We start from the raw sequence: 18,831 nt of genomic DNA, 5'->3' as shown, positions 1-18,831 counted from the left end.
AACATTAAATACAGCGAGTAAACTAAACCTACATCAAAACGCTTTAAGATATCCCAACCGTAATCCCACTAGTCATCCTAATTTTCTTTCGATCTATGCGTCCCCAGAGACACTTAACCTAAACACAGCTTGCGATCAGGTTTAATCCACTTTCTTTGGGAGTTCCCTACTCTACATTTGTTTTGTCCTCTCACTCGACAAGCCACAAACAAGCCAAACCTATGGTGTTTACTCTGGAAGTAGTCCTTCAGAAAGTAAGAGTCCGATTTGAATAATGCAAATGTTTCAAATCTCCCTCTTAGATCGACTGGAAACTTAGTTATTTGGGGGATTTAAGACATCTCAACAAATAGGAATCGTTTTAGTGAGTGGCAACACACAGGAGATGGCCCTTAAAAAACAGCCCAGATGAAAACAGATTTCTATGGTTTAGGAAATGCTCTGGGAACGTCACAGAGCATCATAATTTAATAACTATTGGGAATAATGCTAAAATGAACATAAATGAACGCCAATTCGGTGTTTTGCATACTATTTTTGTATCCGTTTTCACACGAACTTTGTGAAACGAAAAAAAAAAAACTAGTTCGATCCGAGATTTGAATTAAGAGTAAAGAGTAACCTAAACAGCAAGAGAAAACCAAACGCTGATAGAGGAAACCATGAAAGTGCGTAAGTCTCTTGAGTAAACAGGAAGCAACAATAACAGAAATAACATCCCACTATCATTGCCGTGGCTGTCCCAGTGTTCAAACAGGCCCGAGCGCAGCTAAACAACACCTGACCACTTTAAAAGCGTCTTCAAATCCTGTAGGCCTCAACAGAAAACGTATTATATACTAACATATATATTTGATAACACATGTATATATGCACACACATATTAACATAATAATAGGCTATACACATTTTCTTTTTTCATGTTTCATATGTGTACCAACCAATTATCGAAAACACATGATAATTTTTTTTTTTAAATATATATTTCTTTAACATTAGGTCAGTTTGTTATACATGTTATTAATGATAGCTCACATTTAGCCTTTTGCTATCATCAGCATCAAACATTCACCGGACTATATTTATCCTTTTTCACAAATAAGTCAAATTTGCCATGGAAACATAATCCGATGAAAATAAAAGCATAAACGAATCTCGTTTATGGCCTTCAAATTTTATTTTTTCAAATCGTCATATTTTCGCAGGGGGAATACACTGTGGCAGAAAAGGCAATGTGTTATGAAGAGTTTATACAAAATATCATGTTTTTTTAATATAAAGAATCAACACTTAACATGTAAATGTTAAATAAAGCTATAAACAATAATAATAATAATGTAGAACGACTTTTGGGACTGTTCCATGGTCACTTCTTTAGTCCTTCTTTTTTCTTTTTCAGATATTAAACAGCACGTCTAAATGTTGGATCTTGAACTAGGCTATACGACAAAATGAAAATGCATTTAAAAAGATGTCGTTTGTACTCATTATTACTCAAGCCACTTAATACATCGGACGCGTATTAAGAGCAATTAAAATGACATCAGGATAAATCACAGGGCCCCTGTTTAAAAAATACTGCCCTGCAAATTTCTCCCATGTTTTAATCCACGCATTAATTAGAATTTATGCTTATGAAACCAAATTACAGTGCAATGTTTCAGATACTTACCATCCTTAGATCTGTCTAAAAAGAAAACCAGCACTCGGGTAACCCTGTCCACCAGTTCAAAAGCGAGAGGGGAATCTTACGCCAGTGCAAGCGCCTGTCATGTCAAACTTGTCAGCCAATAGAAAAAGAACAAGAAAGAAACGCGCGTTTTGATTGGCTGGCAGCACCTCGCTTTGGAGACATGTGTAAAGGACCAGCCCATCATTTTCTGGGATTGAAATGTAAGCCTGTGCTCCCTGCCATCAGGAAACAGAAGGCGAATTTTCCTCTCTTGCAACTAATCGGTATCGCATCCGTCTCGGACGCTTAATTTTCATCCACATCGGCTTCGGTGCAATAAAAACCAGCTAAACTGGACTCGGAACAGGTCAGAAAGGGACAGCACAGTGAAGTTTCCTTTTTCATCGGGAGGCTAAACGCAATGGGTAAGATCCACATTTCATGTTTTCCCACATGGGAACGGCATGCATTTTGGTGAAAATGCGTTAGACAATTTAGTAACGTATGATCCAGGTCTCGACGCAAACTTTTAAATCGACGAATGCTTAGACGGTCATTTCGGGAAGCAGAATGGCACTTTGCCGCGAATGAGCTTAATCGCGTCCAAAACTAGCTTACTGAACGTGCAATTTCTTTTATTATGACCTACGTGTTAAAGAATGTGTTTTTTTCTGTTTAAAGAATTTGCAGTGACTATAGAGTTTGTTCCACTCAATGCAATAAACTGAAACATAAAACTGAACATAAACTGCAATCTTTGATTCAATGCACATGTAAACAGCCGATAAAGATTAGACTAATCTTACCGAAAAATGTATACAAAAGTTTTTTTTATTTCAGACGCGTTGAGGGCCTGGTTAAAATCTGATGTTTCATGCAATCCTTTCTTTTCTTCATATATCTGCATCACTAGAGCCAGCCTTTGGGGAGGTGAACCAGCTAGGCGGTGTTTTTGTGAACGGAAGACCCCTACCCAATGCCATCCGGCTCAGGATAGTAGAGCTGGCCCAGCTGGGCATCAGGCCTTGTGACATCAGCAGGCAGCTCCGCGTCTCTCACGGCTGTGTGAGCAAGATTCTGGCTCGGTACAACGAAACCGGCTCAATACTTCCAGGCGCAATTGGCGGCAGTAAACCCAGGGTCACGACCCCGACCGTAGTCAAGCACATTAGGACTTACAAGCAACGGGACCCCGGTATTTTCGCTTGGGAGATTCGAGACAGACTGCTCGCGGACGGTGTGTGTGATAAATTCAATCTGCCCTCTGTCAGCTCGATTAGTAGGATTCTCCGCAACAAGATCGGAAACCTGTCTCAACAGAACCAGTACGAGTCGAGCAAACAGGGTCCTCATCCCCAGCCTCAACCCACCCTACCTTACAACCACCTGTACTCCTATCCAACTCCGATCGCAGCCACTGGGACTAAAGTACCAACTCCGCCTGGCATGCCCACTCTTCCTGGACACATGGCAATGCATAGGATATGGCCTTCCTCTCATTCTGTTACAGATATTCTGGGCATTCGATCAATAACGGAGCAGCAAAGTAAGCATCCTCTTAGTTTTTGGTAAAAGAAAGTCCTTGTGTGGGGGCATGCGAAAAGTCAATGTTCACAGGCCTGTCAAAAGTGTGTGTGACTGTGTGTGTGTTTGTGCGCAACAGATACAAAATTAAAAGAGACGTTTTGGTTGTGATGGAAGGGCCAAAATATAAGATTTTTAAGCTATCCAAAATAATTTTTTATTAATAATTTATGTATTTTTTTTAAAGCGAGGTGTGATGATACAAACAGCGTGCTTTGATTTGTGCAGAAGCCCCACGGTTCCTTTGAAACAAATGGTTTAAGTTTTTTTTTTGTTATTATTATTAATAATTAGGCAGCAGATGTGAAATATTTTGGACAACGAACACTCGGCGCAGCAGATAAAAAAAATAAAAATAAAAATTAGGTGTTCATAGTTAGCAGTGTTTTACAAGTCTAGGCCAACATTTACGTCTCAACTCCTCACAAAACTATTTAGGGTTAATTCAAATGTTTACACAGAAGTGTTATGCTTTTTCAGTAACCATCTTAAGCAACGCATTATTTTAATTCACGCCGAAGTCATTTTACAAATAATGTCACGATTTCTTTAACTCAATAGTTGGATATTAAAGGAATCGATTTAATGGTATTAAAATCGGGTTGTCTGTACTATGTGGTGTGTTTGTACAGTAAAGTGTGAAGGCCGCAGCCTGTCCTGTTTAACTCCAGTTCTTTGTCTATTTTCAAGGGTAATGTTCACAATAATGTTTCAAACGCAGAGGAGGATTTTGCGTATAGGCGGCCTTTTATCAACCAATAATGCATTTCCAAATTATTAGCAGATGTTTAGGGAAGCTTTCGAAAAACTAAATAAAGTATGATGTCGGTTACACTCAATAAGGTGTTGCGTGCAACCATTTCACCACAACGTTAGTGAAAAAAACACAGGAAAACATCCACAAACACATACTTTCAAAGGCCGGGCTGACAGGAAGAATGCGTACCGAGAACTTTTGGACAGTTTATCATCCTTTAGAGTTCGGTTACAACCGAAAACTAGGCCTACTCTCTCTCTCTCTCTCTCTCTCTCTCTCTTACACACAGGCACTGAGTAATGGTTGGTCATGCTCAGACATCATCTAGTCTTCATGTTAAGTATGCATTTTAATTAAATTAGGTCTATGTAACTGTAGATTTGGTTACCCTAATCGACCTTTGAAACCAAATTGATCCCGTACAATCGATTTGCACCAAACTCCATGAAAGTAGCTATAGCATCGTTATTGTGTATTCCTGTTTATATGCTGCGAAACAATACAAAGACACACACAGATCCCGTGAAGGCAGGGGGAAAAATCTACTTTGTGGCCCTCTCAGGTTACAACACTGGTGGGCTTGCTTTTCCAATTTCAAACTTTAGGAACCGTGGATAATATAATATCCATCAGGCACAAAGGGGAAACGGTTAAAGTAAATCTAATTTGTCCTCCCAGGAAGACTCAGGGTAAATGTTCCGAAACTCCATGACACTGTAAGCTTCATCTGATGAATTAACTACATAAATCCACATTTTGATATCTCTTCCGATTCTTCGATGCAGAAAGAAAGATCGCATCAGGACATGCTGGGCTATATATTATTTAATTTAAAACATGCTAACATTACGTCATTATGATCATAACTTACTTATGAAAAACGTGTTTGAGTTTTTTTTTTTTTCGGATAGACTGCACACGCTGTTAATATGTATGCATACACGTGACACACCATTTTTTATTTTATTTTTCGTTTATGGTGAGTTTGAGATGGTTGGCAGTGCAGCAGACTGTACTGAATAAGTTCTTCTTGTGGCAGTTCTGCTCCCCACACTTGTCCTGTCTGACTTCAGTCTTCCATGTCTCTGTTTTGCCCCCCCAGTTAGTGACAGTCCGTCCTTTCCCAGCGCCAAACTAGAAGAATGGAGAGCTATTAACAGGAGTAATTTTTCACCAGCGAATTCTCCACTAGTCAATGGTGTGGATAAGCCTCACTTAGAACCTGAAGCAAAATACACACAGGTAAAGAAGCCTCCTATGTTAACAGTAAAACCAATCACATTAAATCTGGAAGGAGCAGGGGAAAAAAGAAAACATGATTCAGCAAATTAATAGTCAAAATTCCATAACTTTTCTCTCTCTCTCAATTCCGTGTGTGTGTGTGTGTGTGTGTGACAGAACATGCCAGTGTATTTCTTTGGCGTGGGCGGGCATATGAGGCCTTGTGCAGAGTCTGGGGACTGGGTTTCATTTTCAAGTATTTACAAATTAAATGTAGTATCTCACATTTTAATTTTAATAAAATGAACGACACTATTTAGCCTACTTGTGTCTGTTTTCGCACATCTGTTGTGTAGGTACAAAGCTTTTGTACGAAGCAAGTTTTATGCGTAGGCTACAATACCTCCGAATCCAAATGTATTCATATTCATCAATGCATTTTTTTTTGAGAGCGTAATACTGAGTGTAACAAATACATTTGTAATAAATGTTTTGATCCAATATTTGGCATAGTTTTTAACATTTAACCAATATTTGTGTACCCTGTTCTTTTCTGATTAAGAGACTTGAATTACTTAAATTATGCGTTTACTTGTCGAAAACGTTTATTTTACTACATAGCCAAAATATGTTTGTTTTTTTGTGATTTAACGAATTTTCTTTTTCTTAAGAAAATTATTTTATCGAGGTAAATGATTCACGGGTTCTGTGTAACCCTTTTTTACCCCAAATCAGCCAAATAGAAAAATAAAGATGACAAATCTTAGAGTAATTTGTTTTTAATCAGTCAGTTTATGCTTAATTATTATATAGTTCAGTTTTAACTATCGGCTTATCGTCTTATTATTTACTTATTATCTTTCATTAAAACCTTAAACCTTTACTTTACATAGCATAAATTAATGTAAAAATATAATAAACAATAAATAAATATAAAAAATATTTAAAAAAATGATTTATCTTTGTTTTTAATGCACATATACACTTTTAGCCAACTCTCCTTACTCAGTAAATATGCATTATATTATTCTTTAATAAACACGTATAGGCTACTTATACGTTATTATATAGCTAAATATATATATATATATATATATATATATATATATATATATATATATATATATATATATATATATATATATATATAATTATTATTTTCTATTCGCCCATTCTTATATTCATCTGAACCTTTTGAATTGCTAAACCCCTTAACTGTTTTTACATTAGAGCAATACTCGGATAAATATTGCCATCATTATCACGATTGTTATTATTAAAATGCTATTATGGAAACTCCTCTGGCTCGTGGCTGGTTGTTCTGCATACTTCTGCCGTAGCCACAGTAAAAGACACATTTTTTTTAATATTTGTCAAGAAACTCCTGCACCGGTGTCTGGCTGCTCACGCGCTTGGATAAGAGGGGAGAGTGCGCGCGGATAAAGCGCGTGCCATCCGCTGCAGACTCGAATTATTTATTCGCGCACTGCTAGGCAGCAACAAACAGACTGACTAATCGTTTGTTGTGGGTTTTAGAGATTTATGTGTCGTGGAATACGATGGAATAAATCTTTGTTACTGATGCTGAAACATTGTTTTGGCGTAAATTATGCGCGTACTGATTGAAACCTAAAAATGAAGAGTGTTGCTTGCTTATGAAGATTGTAACCTTCGGATAGATGATGAATAGCACTGACTACCGAATGTTTGAGTCGGTCATCTTGGATAAATGATCTGATATCACGAGTCAGGCTGGATTACACAATAAATGAAGACAGTAAATAGATAAACCATTGTGGCTTGAAGAAGTTCATTTGTACCTGTCAGAAAGCCCGATAGCTTAAAAAAAAAAAAAAAAAAAAAAAAAAAAAAAAACCTAACAAGAACCAACAAGGCTCTTTTGGGGAAGAATCGTAATTTACACGATTTTAATTCAGGCTATGTTATGCGTTTCTCATAACCGAACTAAACCGAAACATTTCATTTACATTTATTGTGCAGTGAATTAAGGTGTAGGCTGATAATAAATATTCAGTTTACTGAGCTTTATTAGCCTTATTTCGAAAAACTTTATTCAAATATTAAATACTATAGCCTTTTAACTATCTAAACCTTAAAGCGTAACTCGATATGAGTATATGTCTATTATATGAATCCTCCAGACAGCGTGATGACATGCTTCATTAACAAACACAATATAGAAACATCATATAGAGGATAAAAGATGACTTACTTTATATAAAGTTATAACATTGTCTTATCTATGATGTCGGGAAAAAACGATAATTGAGATACTGATAAGCCTATCTGTTCAGTATAGCAACGTACCTAAAATACAGCTAACGATTGGAATAAATGATTTAAAAAAAAGTTGTTACTTCTTATTTTAATCACTATATTTTGTTTAGGCACAAATATTTGTTTATAAATATATTAACACGCATAGGCTATATATACATTGCAATACACAACTCACAAATGCTGGTGCAAAATATAGCCTTAGTACAAATACGTAATTATATATATATATATATATTTTTTTTTTTCTGTTCGCGCAGTGGTTTAGGGCTGATGAATTCCAACGATTGGATTTTGAGATTGGTAAATCATAGCACTTTGTTAACGATGTGTAAAAACGACATCAGCTCATCTGCGAAAAATCACACTGAAACAAGCTAATAATTTTCAGCCGCCCTAAATGCTCATTTAGGCCTTTATGTCAGATACTTTACAATGTTAGGCTGTATACACATACACCTATAAGTGAGAAAACAAACTCCTCGTGAATTCTTGAGAAGTGTAACAAAGTTTTTCTTTTTTTGATGTCAATCTTGACCGTAATATCTGCTATCGCCTTAGTTATTAGTTCGTGCATGACTTGAATCATTCAAGATAAATTGTGGCAGAATGCAAATAGGTCATTTTCTATGCTGTTTAAGTAATGAAATAAAAATTGAATGAATACCATACACATGCATGTATGTACACGGGTGTACATGTGCTAGGGGTCAAGAGTGTCATAATGAGTAAATCCTAATAAAAGTGAGGGAAATCCTAACTCTGCAACAAAGGGGATTTCATCTGCGGAAAACATTTCCAGTAGCCAGAGACCACCCTGCCTCAGAATTTCTTCCTTTGTGTAGAAAAGCCTTGGTTGAATTCCTCTCATCCTGAACTGATATTGACATTCTGCCAAAGGGTTACAGACATTGCTTCTCTTGCATCTTTCTCCATATAGCTTTTCTATTTCCGTCAAATGTTTTAATATCTTGTCCTTTATCTTCATCCCTTTCTGTTTTTAACATTCACCCGTAACTATCTCATCCTCACTGTCTTGATATCTGTATGCTCATCTCAATGTCCGTGTGTGGTCTGTGGCCACAAGTCTTACGCTCACTGCTCTCTGTTTTCAGATGCCGAATGGATTGCCCACAGTGAACAGTTTTGTCACAGCTCCCAGCATCCATCCTTACCACCCTCCCACCCAAGTGTCACCCTACATGGGGTACAGCGGCACCACGTCGGCCTATGTGACCGGCCCCACATGGCAGCCGCCCAGTGGCAGTGCTCTCTCTCCCCACAGCTGTGACATCACCACCCCGCTGGCCTTCAAGAGCTCGGCTGCCATGCGAGAGACCGTCCATTCGGTCGCCGCCTCGGCCCTGTGACTGTACTAGGAGCCCGGCGGCTTCAGAGAACAGAACGGAAAGGCAACGACAGAGAACGAGAGAGATGGGGTAAAACACAACACCTCGGACCTTTTCATCCTGGCTCTCTCTAGATGGACCGATCTTTATCGCTTTACAATATTTATAAAAGACTTGTCAGATGAGCCATCTGTATGCCGTTCTGTATGCCCACATTCTCTTGCTCCATATCAGCATCTAACACTTGCACAGGACAAAAGAGCAAGAGTGAGGATATGCAAAGGCCATCCAGTCCGACCTGATCTGAGCAGAGGATTTATCAGTTAAGAACATCAGCAATGGTGTGCAGTACACTTGGTCTGATAGTGTTGGGCATTCCTCATGAAACTGCGTCAGCACTAGCCCGAGACAAATTTTGGTGCTTCTCTGTGAATATGTTGTTCTTTTATGTTTCCGAGAAAATGATTAAATAAGCAAATCTCATGTAAAAGGATTGCCCAGTTTGCATTTAAAATGTTTTTTCCAGGGTGTTAAATGTTTAGATGTTCTGCTTAGTTTTTTTTTGTAATGTTTTATATAAAATCACATTTGTGTCTTTTTGGATACCAGTTTCACTTCACTAATACTGTATGCCAGAGCTCTTGGGAAAAGTTATTACATTTATTTATTAGATTGTAAGGTACGTTGAATGAAGTGCAACTGACACGCTCCGGGGAGAAGAGGCATTATGTGGGACACTGACGCACATTCTGACAACGGGAGCATTCATTCATGCAACATTAATGATCAGTGAAGCTGCACACCTCCAGACATTGCACAATGAAATTGAATGTATCTTATTAAAAGAGACGTGTAAAAACCAGTTCAATTTCATTTCAATGTTTATTTTGTCGCCTACTTTCATTCTAAAGAAAACTACTACTTACAACTAATAATATTGATGCTAATAATTTCTATTATAACTACTACTTAAAAAAATTGAGTTTTTAGTGTGTTTAAAAAAAATAAGTGTTGTTATTATAACAGCTGCAAATAATAATGGCTTATTTTTATTTATTATTAGTTTATTTATATATCCTTAAAATAATCTCTGCTATGAAATAATGAAATCAAAGATTACATTCTCATCCCATTAAAAAACAATGCATTAAACAATTGCTATTAATTTAGTAGATGCATGTAATTAATACGAAGACAGCATTTTAGCAGTATTAGTTTTTCTAACACTTGAGTGGTGATGGAGAGCAGCCAAAATATATACCAAAAAATAAATACCGTGCGTGGTGAATGGTAGACACAAATGCTTTCATTTATTATTAGTTACTTGTTTTTTAATTAACTTAGAGTTTATGAAGTTCACATAGAATTAATTTAAATTTCTATATACCAAACAAGAGAAAAACACACGTATACACACATGCAGCAACATGAATGCACAAACACCATTGCAAGGCCTTTCATCTCAGGTGTTACATGAATGGCCACACATTCCTGAGCGCTCCTGCCTCTGAGCTTTATCTCATCTTTTTGATGTAAAACAATAAAGTTATGAGAGAAAGGAAATGCTTATATCACTGTGGGCTGCATGTCATAATGGGGTAAAGCTTCCCCACTGTTTAAACACCCACTGCCTCCTTTTTTGGTGGTCTAAAACAGCATAAAAATGAAAGACATAGCATTGAGCTCTATGTAATGTTTAAAACATGACAAACACAACAAAATACATTAATATTCAGAAATCCCAACCTCCACAAACACACCACCTCCATGCCATAACTTCACAAACACATGCTCTCTGTCCCTAACGTTACGATATACGCAGATCCCCACATGTTGCAGCGCAAACAGTCATTCTGGCAGGCACTGCTGCTGATTTGACTTGGAAAACACTTTCACCCCAACCCCGTGGTCACGGACCGTTGCTTCGGGATCGAGGTGCTGTTTTGAACACATATAAACCACCAAAAAGGCAGACACGAAACCACCACACATAGAGGGCATCACATGTCACAATGCACTCCCCAGACCCTATTCTATTCAAATGAACAGCTTTGAATGCCATTTTCCTACTCTGACAGCATTGATACGGACGTTGGCTTTGCTGACAATACAAATGGATCGACTGGAGGCACATATAAAAGTCGTTCATTTAATACAGGGTCAACAGCCGAAAAAACCTCTCAAAACAAAGGCGAACGTATAGGGAACACGGCAAGAACGGCCTTTTTGAGAAAAACCATGACACTTTGGTTCATTACAACTGGGGGTTTGACACGTAATAATGTACAGTAAAAAAAAACTAAAAAACGTAAACCTTGGCGATTATTCTAATTTAGTTTTTGAAATACCACAGAAAAAGTGTATTTTTTTTTCAAGAGAGCGCAGCGCACGTACAGTCATGACAGGGGGAAACATGACAAACACCTTAATCTTAAAGCCACCATTGAAACGGAGCAAAGTGAAAACACACTTGCTCACGCGCCCACATCTGTTTAGAATTAATTCCTATGGAAAGTCAAGTCAAATGTCACATGGTTATCTTTAGCTGACTGTGTGCAATCAGGCTGAAGACAGGAGCACGGAGCACCGTAACACTGCACAGGGGGCTGTGGGTGGACCGGAGCCGAGGTGCTAGCTTGATTTTAAAGGCCGGCTGACCATAAGCAGACTGTTTTTCCTCATGTACTAGAACAGTATGTCTTAAACGCTCAAAGTCAAGCATCGGTTTTTGCTCGTTCTTCTGGTACGGCATATATCTGCCTGCCACCGCCAAACCTCGCAATCTGAAGAAACGGCAGGGAAGAACTTCAAACAAAAGAGTGAAAGGAAGAGAAAGGTTAAGGGATTATATAACAAAAGACTGAATTATCTGATATAATGCTTCAAATGACTTGGAACACAGTCTGAAAATGTGTCTGGTGTCGTTAGCCTTCGGTGTTGTAACTCAGAGAAGCTTTCAAAGGCCGTTGAAAGGACTGACAGCGTACAACCAATCAAGAGTTGAAGCGGAGGACGAGAGCCTGAGGTGCAACTCCGACTGACTTCTATACATAATAAGAGAATAACAATTGCCTCCACTGTCTTCAAGTCAACAAAGTGACATAAAACATGACCTTTAAAGCGAAGGAGGGAAATGTAGTCAGGGTGGAATTCAAAAGATGACGTATTGTTTCAACTCATCCAACGAGTTATCTTTAAGCAACACAGAGGTAGACTACGTGAATAATATGAAACTGTCTTCCCCAACTACTGTAGGCCACGGAGCTTCATACTTTTATTATGACAGCATTGAGAGGCCGTCCTGATTGTTTAGATTTTATTTGCATTTTTCAGTTTTGTTATTTCAAGTTGGGCTGAGCTATGATGAATCAGCCTGCAGGCCAGGAGAGATGAGTAACAGCAAGCGCCTTGGCTCATGACATTATGATGACATACTGGATTGCAGTATGAAGGGAGAAAAAAAAAATATTAGGTGATACATCATTGTTAGTGATTGTCACCACAGAGTAAAACCTCAGAGATTCCCTTTCCCACTTGTTATCTGTTATTACAAATAACAAGGAATTCTAAGTAACAAACCAGTAAATTACAGTAAATTAACTTAAGCCTAAAAATTCTAATGACTAAAAGATTAAACAACAGCAATGTTTCAAAAGAAGCAGGCCAACAGTAAAAACTTTGAAATATCGGCAAAGTTTTATATCGGCCGAAGATTAACTTATGAACATTTCTGGAAGTAATCAAAAATGTTTTAAGAAAAATAAAATAAAATAAAAATAAAACATTCAGCTCAAAAAATAAATAGAATGTTTTATAAAATATAGATTTTAATCTAGAAATCAACTGGAAAGGTCAGGAAAATTCACTGGTCAAAAGGTGTAATTTTGAAGAGTTTTATTTCAAGGCACCAGCAACCAATTTCATACATTTATTGTAGTTCAGGAGCATTTATTAGCAAAATACAACTATTACATGAATACTTGTAACCACTTTGGGCAACAAGCTGTTATAATTACTTATTATTATATATCAAAAATGAGTCTGAAATCAATTTGAATGCCAATAATTCAATTTGTGCTTATGTCTAAATTTGGCAGTATGATTTTGCTTACCACTTTTTCAAGCGTTAGGCATATCAAGGGGTGCTTTGAATTTGAAACCCTGTTGACATGGCTATTGAGAAGTGAGACCTTGAGAGCTTTGAATAGCTTCAACATGGAAAATTACATACAGTATGATGGATTTACAACCAAATCGAATCAAGTCAAAAATTCTGAATTTAGGTTAAAAATGAGGTGCTGTTTCCGTTTGGTGTTTTCAGTTAGGGTGTGTAGAGCTGCTGTGGTTGCTATTACATCTGCAGGCATGTGGATAGGTAACTCTCAGATATCTCAGTAGTTGTGTTCTGTTATATATAAATGAGACTTGGAATGTCGAGATCCAGTGAGTGACTGTGCTTTTGCAAAGCATCTGTGGTGGAAAGTCTACATGGCACATGTCTGAGGAGCTGTGATTCTGAATGTGGTTGGTAGTGTTGATTGTTGAGGAACAATCGTGGCATTGTGTTTGATCGACCTGGAAGGGATGGAGTACAGACTGATGGTGATATGCAGAAGATCACCAGTTTTTTTGCAGCCAGCCAGATACGTATTCATAAACCAACAGCATGACTGCGCCTCCTATATCCAGAAAGTAAACAACAGTTAAAGGGCATGGGTAATTGTAATATGTTAATGAGATAGTGCACCTAAAAATTTATTCATCCTCGTTCCAAACCTGTATGACTTTATTCTGCAGAACACAAAATAAGATATTTTGAGGAAGAACCAAAACAATTACTATTGTCTGTTAGTGTACAGACAAAAAACACTGATACATTTCTCAAAAGATCTTCTTTCTTGTTCCACAGAAGAAAAGAAAGTGCTAGAGTTTTCATTTCTAGGTGTAATTTCTTTGTTACCTGGTCCAAGTCTCATTATCTTGGGAATCAGTCCTTTGTATAAGGCAAGATATCTGCAGAAACACACACACACACACACACACACACTCAATTAAATTTATTATAATTTAATGATTTGAATTTCCATCTCCTGTGGAATACAAAAAGAAGAATTCTAAAAAATCATATCATAATCGTAGTCTATTCTGCGTGTGCACTATATTCAAGGTCTTCTGAAGCCATTTGTTTTGTATGAGTAATGGCCTAACATGTAAATTGATATTCAAATGTCAACAACACCAGATGCAATTGGCTGGTTTTAATACACTTAAATGTGGGCTTTTATTCATTTATACATTCATACATACATCTCATCAAATACGGCGAAGGTCAGCCGTACTTGCTTGAGGATGACATTCACATGTTCTGATGCCTCAAGTAAGCTCATTTGAGCTTCTTTTTACCAGATTTGATGTGCTTACGTATTAGTTTTTATAAACTTTTTGAAGTTTCAGACAGAAATCTCAGGTTTCGTTAAAAATATCTAAATTTCTGCTTTGAAGATGATGGGTTTGGAATGATATTAGGGTGGGTCTTTTGGTATTGAACAATATGAGGGTGAAAAAATGACATCCCTTTAAAATTTGATTGGCTTCTCACACAAATCTATTGTGGCTTCAGAAGACTTAGAATGTAGAGTAGTCATATGGATGACTTACTGATACCTTTATGATGCATTTATGCCCCTTTTGAGCTTGAAAGTTAAGAAAAAGAGCAGCACTAACATGTTTTAAACTTTTTTTTCTGTTTCACTAAAGAAATTCATACAGGTTCTGAACAAAACAAGTGTGAGTCAATGACAGAATTTTCTTTCTCTTGTTCTTTTTTTTTGACTGATCTATCCCTTTAAGGTAATTCATCTCTCTCTGTTGCTCGGTCTGCCTGTGATGCTGGAAAAGGTATAGGGCACTAATAACTGGTCTAGTGGCGTACCTGCCCTAATGTGTTCAAGCTGATTTTTGGCAGTGGGCCTGGCGGTCTCCCTGTCCCAGCCTCTGTCCTCTGCTTGTGCTGGTGTTAATAAGGCTTAAGCCACTTCCTCTCTGCCCCGCTGTCTGATTAGACTGACCCGCTGAGCGCCGTGCGCCTCGTTAGGACCTGCTTAACGACGTCTCCCATAGGGACCACTAATTAGCCAGGACTGTGTCGTGTTAGAGGGCTGGACAGGATGGGGTACCCTCTCAGCACCCCTAAAACTAAAACAGCTTCAATGTCTCTCTCTTTAACTCACACGTACACACACACACTTGACCAAGATCAGGCCTCAATTCTTCGCCTCTAATAACAAACTAGTTGCTGTTCCCTTTGTATAGAGTGATTGGGGCCAATCATAAAACTACTGATTCTCTCTCTCAGCTTCCCATGAGGGCTGTCAATTCAGATGGAGAGAGAGAGAGAAAGACGCTATGGGCACTATTAGAGTCTCCACTAAAAAACAACAGCTCACGTCAGAATCCACACAGTGTTTACATGATGAATGCACACAAGTTATACTAACATGCCAGCTGATATCACGCTTGTTGCAGAAGGTCTTCCTTTAAATGCCATTTTTGAGCATTAGGTCTTATTCTTATTTGTCATAATATGCCAACATATTTATCTATTATAAAACAATCTCAGTACTTTTCACATATTTATAAGCGGTGAAGCAAGTTATCATTATTATTTTAAAGAAATAATAAAAGATCATTCCAAAAATGGAAATAATTTATAGCCCTTTTGCAAAAAAAAAAGTATATACATAAATAAAATAAATATTCAAATTTGTTTTAAATTTGATATTCAAAACATGCTCATCATAAAAGATGTGTAAGTGAATCATATTTTTACATTATGGTAAAAAAATAAAAATAAAAATAAGTAAATAAATACATTATATGTAATTTTTTTAAAACATGGTCATCACAGAAGATGTGTATTTTAGTCACTGTGTATGAATTCATTTTTGTATACTTTATTAAAAGAAAAAAAAAATCATTTATCCATGATTAATTTTCTATGTTTTAGGATGCGATATGCATATGGTAAAACATAACCATCCAGTATAAGGATACAGATCAATTATCCACTAAAAATGTTAAGTAAACTTGACGTAATTTAAGTAGATCTAGACAAAAGAAGTGACACAAAGTGCTCATTTTTATAATTCCGGCATACAGCCCAGAACAAAAGGAAAACATAATTACACTGAGATTTAGAGCGTGCTTAAATTAGCTGGTTGTCAAAACTTGCCCTCCTGTCCCCTTTGGGCAGAGGATAAACATAAAATGTTGGATCATTTTTCTTGTAGGTGAACCTCATGGCAGTTTGTGTGGTTTAATGCCTCTAGTCGGGTGTAATTTTGACACCTTTAGTTGTTGGGTGATGGCCTTACCCCTCCTCACGGTACACAAGAGCCATGCTCTGAAAACAGCTGCGGTACTTGATCTCCCCTGGAACAGGCTGAGGACCCTGGATACGGCTTTTAGCGACATCAAAAGGAATGTTCACGCAGGATGAGACCGTTCCTGACACCAAACCGATAGCAAACTTCCTCATGAATTCCAGTCGAGGGTCCTGGCATACATAAAGACAGAGAGATACATTTGAGGTAGAGAGAGCGATAGCTTTGCTATAGCTTGGGAACTATTTGGAGTATTCTTATAAGATGATAAATGATGATCAATTTGAAGGTCACAAACAATGCTTTGCTTTAATGCTTGCTGAAGATGTTAAAAGGAATATTCTGTAAAGTTAAAATAAAATTGTGCAATTAAATTTGTAAAATAAAGTGGTCTACAAGTCTAAAAGTTAACTTTTGAACATAAAATTAAAGGAATATTCTACAACTTAAAGATAGGATTTGTGGGATGATGTTGATAAAAGCAAACAGTTTTTTACCTGTCCTTTATAATAATAATAATAATAATATTATTATTATATATATATATATATATATATATATATATATATATATATATATATATATAATAAAATGTCTTATTATCCTTTTCTGTGTGAAGTTGTAACCAATTTTATTTCTACATATATATATATATACATACATATACATACATATATATATATATATATATATATATATATATATATATATATATATAAAAGAAATAAAATTGGTTACAACTTCACACAGAAAAGGATAAGAAGTCATTTTATTCAAACTAAAATAATTATTTCTTGTCGCTACATAATTGAAACAATGAGTTAGCTTTACAATATGGCCCCATTCACTTTCATTGTAAGTGTCTCACTGTAGCTCAATTTGCCTTTTTTTTTATTAAAAAAGAGGGACATATCTAAATAAACTACTGAAATAACTGCTGTAGATTACACTTAACTGGATTATTCCTTTAATGATAAAACACTAGCTTTTTAATGACAGTTATAGTCAGAACCATATTATTCAAAATTCGGTGATAACACTGTAGTTGATACGAAAAATGCAAATTAATGCATAAAAGGCAATGCAAGCAGATAAAGGAGCTAATAAGGAGGAGAGATATGAAAATGCAGATGGACAAAATGTGAGCGAGTGAAAGGAGGACTAAAGAAAGAAGTGAAAGAAAGGGGGCATGGAGTCAAGGACGAATGGCAAAGCTGGAATAAAACCTCAGATCATTTTATGGTAGCGGGGCCCAGATTAGATTTTCATGAGAAGAGCTAGGCTTTTTCTATTGGCTGAAGTGGGTCACATGACCAAGGGTAGACTTTGGGAGAGGATTTATAAACAGAGTTCATGCAGGCAGACTGGGAGGCATATGGGGACAATTTGGGTAATTGGGCTGCGACTCGACACTGGTGTATTACTGTACAAAAAGAAGCCTGAACCAGTGCAGCTCTGACATCTAATTGGCCAGGATATTTTTTACAAATGACAGCAGCCCAGCAGCGACATGCAACATCGAGAGCTAAACCTGAACATCGCATTGCAGGGGAGGAGCGTCGATGTGTAACAACAGCACTCCGCCTTATGTATAGTTTCCACACGAAACACTCCTTTCAACACCATTACATTTGCAGCACACTTTACCGATGTTCTCAGAAAACAGTGATTGGTTTCATAGCGAATGCTCCTTAAATCTTGAAGTCTGTGCAGGATCTGATACCCCTTGAGAACGATCACTGATTTGGATCCTAATCCCAAAGTGAATGACTGGTTTCTTTGAAAATACTGAAGGAAGTAGATGCTCCACCTAAAAAAGCAGAGAGATTTCTTTGCAATAGAGTCAAATCAGGGACGGTGAGCTCTGTCCTGTTGCATGATTGAGCGCTGGAGGTTTCTGGCTTCTCATGGAATGACGATCTTAGCACCAGATGAAGGGGTAATACTAATCTTCAGTGGGACTTCAACTGTACCCCCCCCCCAAACAAATACCTCAGTCTGCTTCCAATTAGTTCATTTGAGTAAATCTAATGCTCCAGTTTATACATGTGGAGCAGGCGTATGGTAACGTTTCCATTAAACAAAATTAACTTTTGTTTGGGAGTTGAGCCCTGCCGGATGTGTAATCTGAACCTTTGAGGATGTGATGGAGAGCAAACAGGGAAGGTATTAGTGAGGTTTATCTTAGCAGCTCCCCTCCTCCTCCCACTCCTTCTCTTTCTCTCTCTCGCTCTCTGCTGATGTGCATGACTGATCCCTTCTTTAATTTGCTAGGCGACATGTTCAGTCATCAGCCTGCTTTTATGCTGCCTCTTGGCCAGGTCGTCATCGTAAATGAGAAATGGTTCTCAATGGATTTACCTAGTTAAATAATAGTTAACAATAATAATAATAAAATAAGTATTTAACCAACTCTGGCTTTTGTATGACTTTTAGACTTGCATCTCACATTAAAATGTTCTGAGATGAACAACATTGTACAATTACTGTAGTTTCCACCTATGAAAGGTTTGAAAGAATACATGTGAACCTTTATGTATCATAACTATAATTATATGAAATATGCAT

The 18,831-nt window shown here is 37.1% G+C and overlaps 2 protein-coding genes across 3 annotated transcripts in view; one reads left to right on the top strand and one right to left on the bottom strand.

Annotated features, from left to right (window-relative positions):
* The first annotated feature begins 1,761 nt into the window (after nt 1–1,761).
* On the top strand, nt 1,762–9,738 carry pax9 (paired box 9). Its single transcript, XM_026285917.1, has 4 exons — nt 1,762–2,097; nt 2,586–3,218; nt 5,116–5,255; nt 8,648–9,738. Exons 1-4 carry the CDS (start codon nt 2,094–2,096, stop codon nt 8,900–8,902), a joined length of 1,032 nt encoding a protein of 343 aa, XP_026141702.1. The 5' UTR covers nt 1,762–2,093; the 3' UTR covers nt 8,903–9,738.
* A 3,028-nt stretch (nt 9,739–12,766) lies between these two features.
* Nucleotides 12,767–18,831, bottom strand: part of slc25a21 (solute carrier family 25 member 21) — a 99,592-nt gene continuing 93,527 nt past the window's right edge. For both annotated transcript variants that reach the window (XM_026285915.1, XM_026285916.1), the window contains exons 9-11: nt 16,255–16,436; nt 13,842–13,894; nt 12,767–13,560 (exon numbers count right to left, since the gene is read on the bottom strand). In XM_026285915.1, coding sequence (XP_026141700.1) covers nt 13,499–13,560; nt 13,842–13,894; nt 16,255–16,436 — 297 coding nt within the window. In that variant the 3' untranslated portion in view covers nt 12,767–13,498. The remainder of the gene's footprint in view (nt 13,561–13,841; nt 13,895–16,254; nt 16,437–18,831) is intronic.

The sequence above is a fragment of the Carassius auratus genome, chromosome 17, assembly GCF_003368295.1.
Source record: "Carassius auratus strain Wakin chromosome 17, ASM336829v1, whole genome shotgun sequence".
NCBI classification, from domain to species: domain Eukaryota; kingdom Metazoa; phylum Chordata; class Actinopteri; order Cypriniformes; family Cyprinidae; genus Carassius; species Carassius auratus.
Note: the sequence above shows the minus strand (reverse complement) of the source record. Positions and strands in the feature narration are given on the sequence as shown.

What these genes read in the sequence shown, in the direction of transcription:
- pax9 (XM_026285917.1), top strand. An exon ending in ATCAATAACGGAGCAGCAAA is followed by an intron (nt 3,219 to 5,115) that starts GTAAGCATCCTC and finishes TTGCCCCCCCAG; the next exon opens with TTAGTGACAGTCCGTCCTTT. An exon ending in CTGAAGCAAAATACACACAG is followed by an intron (nt 5,256 to 8,647) that starts GTAAAGAAGCCT and finishes CTCTGTTTTCAG; the next exon opens with ATGCCGAATGGATTGCCCAC.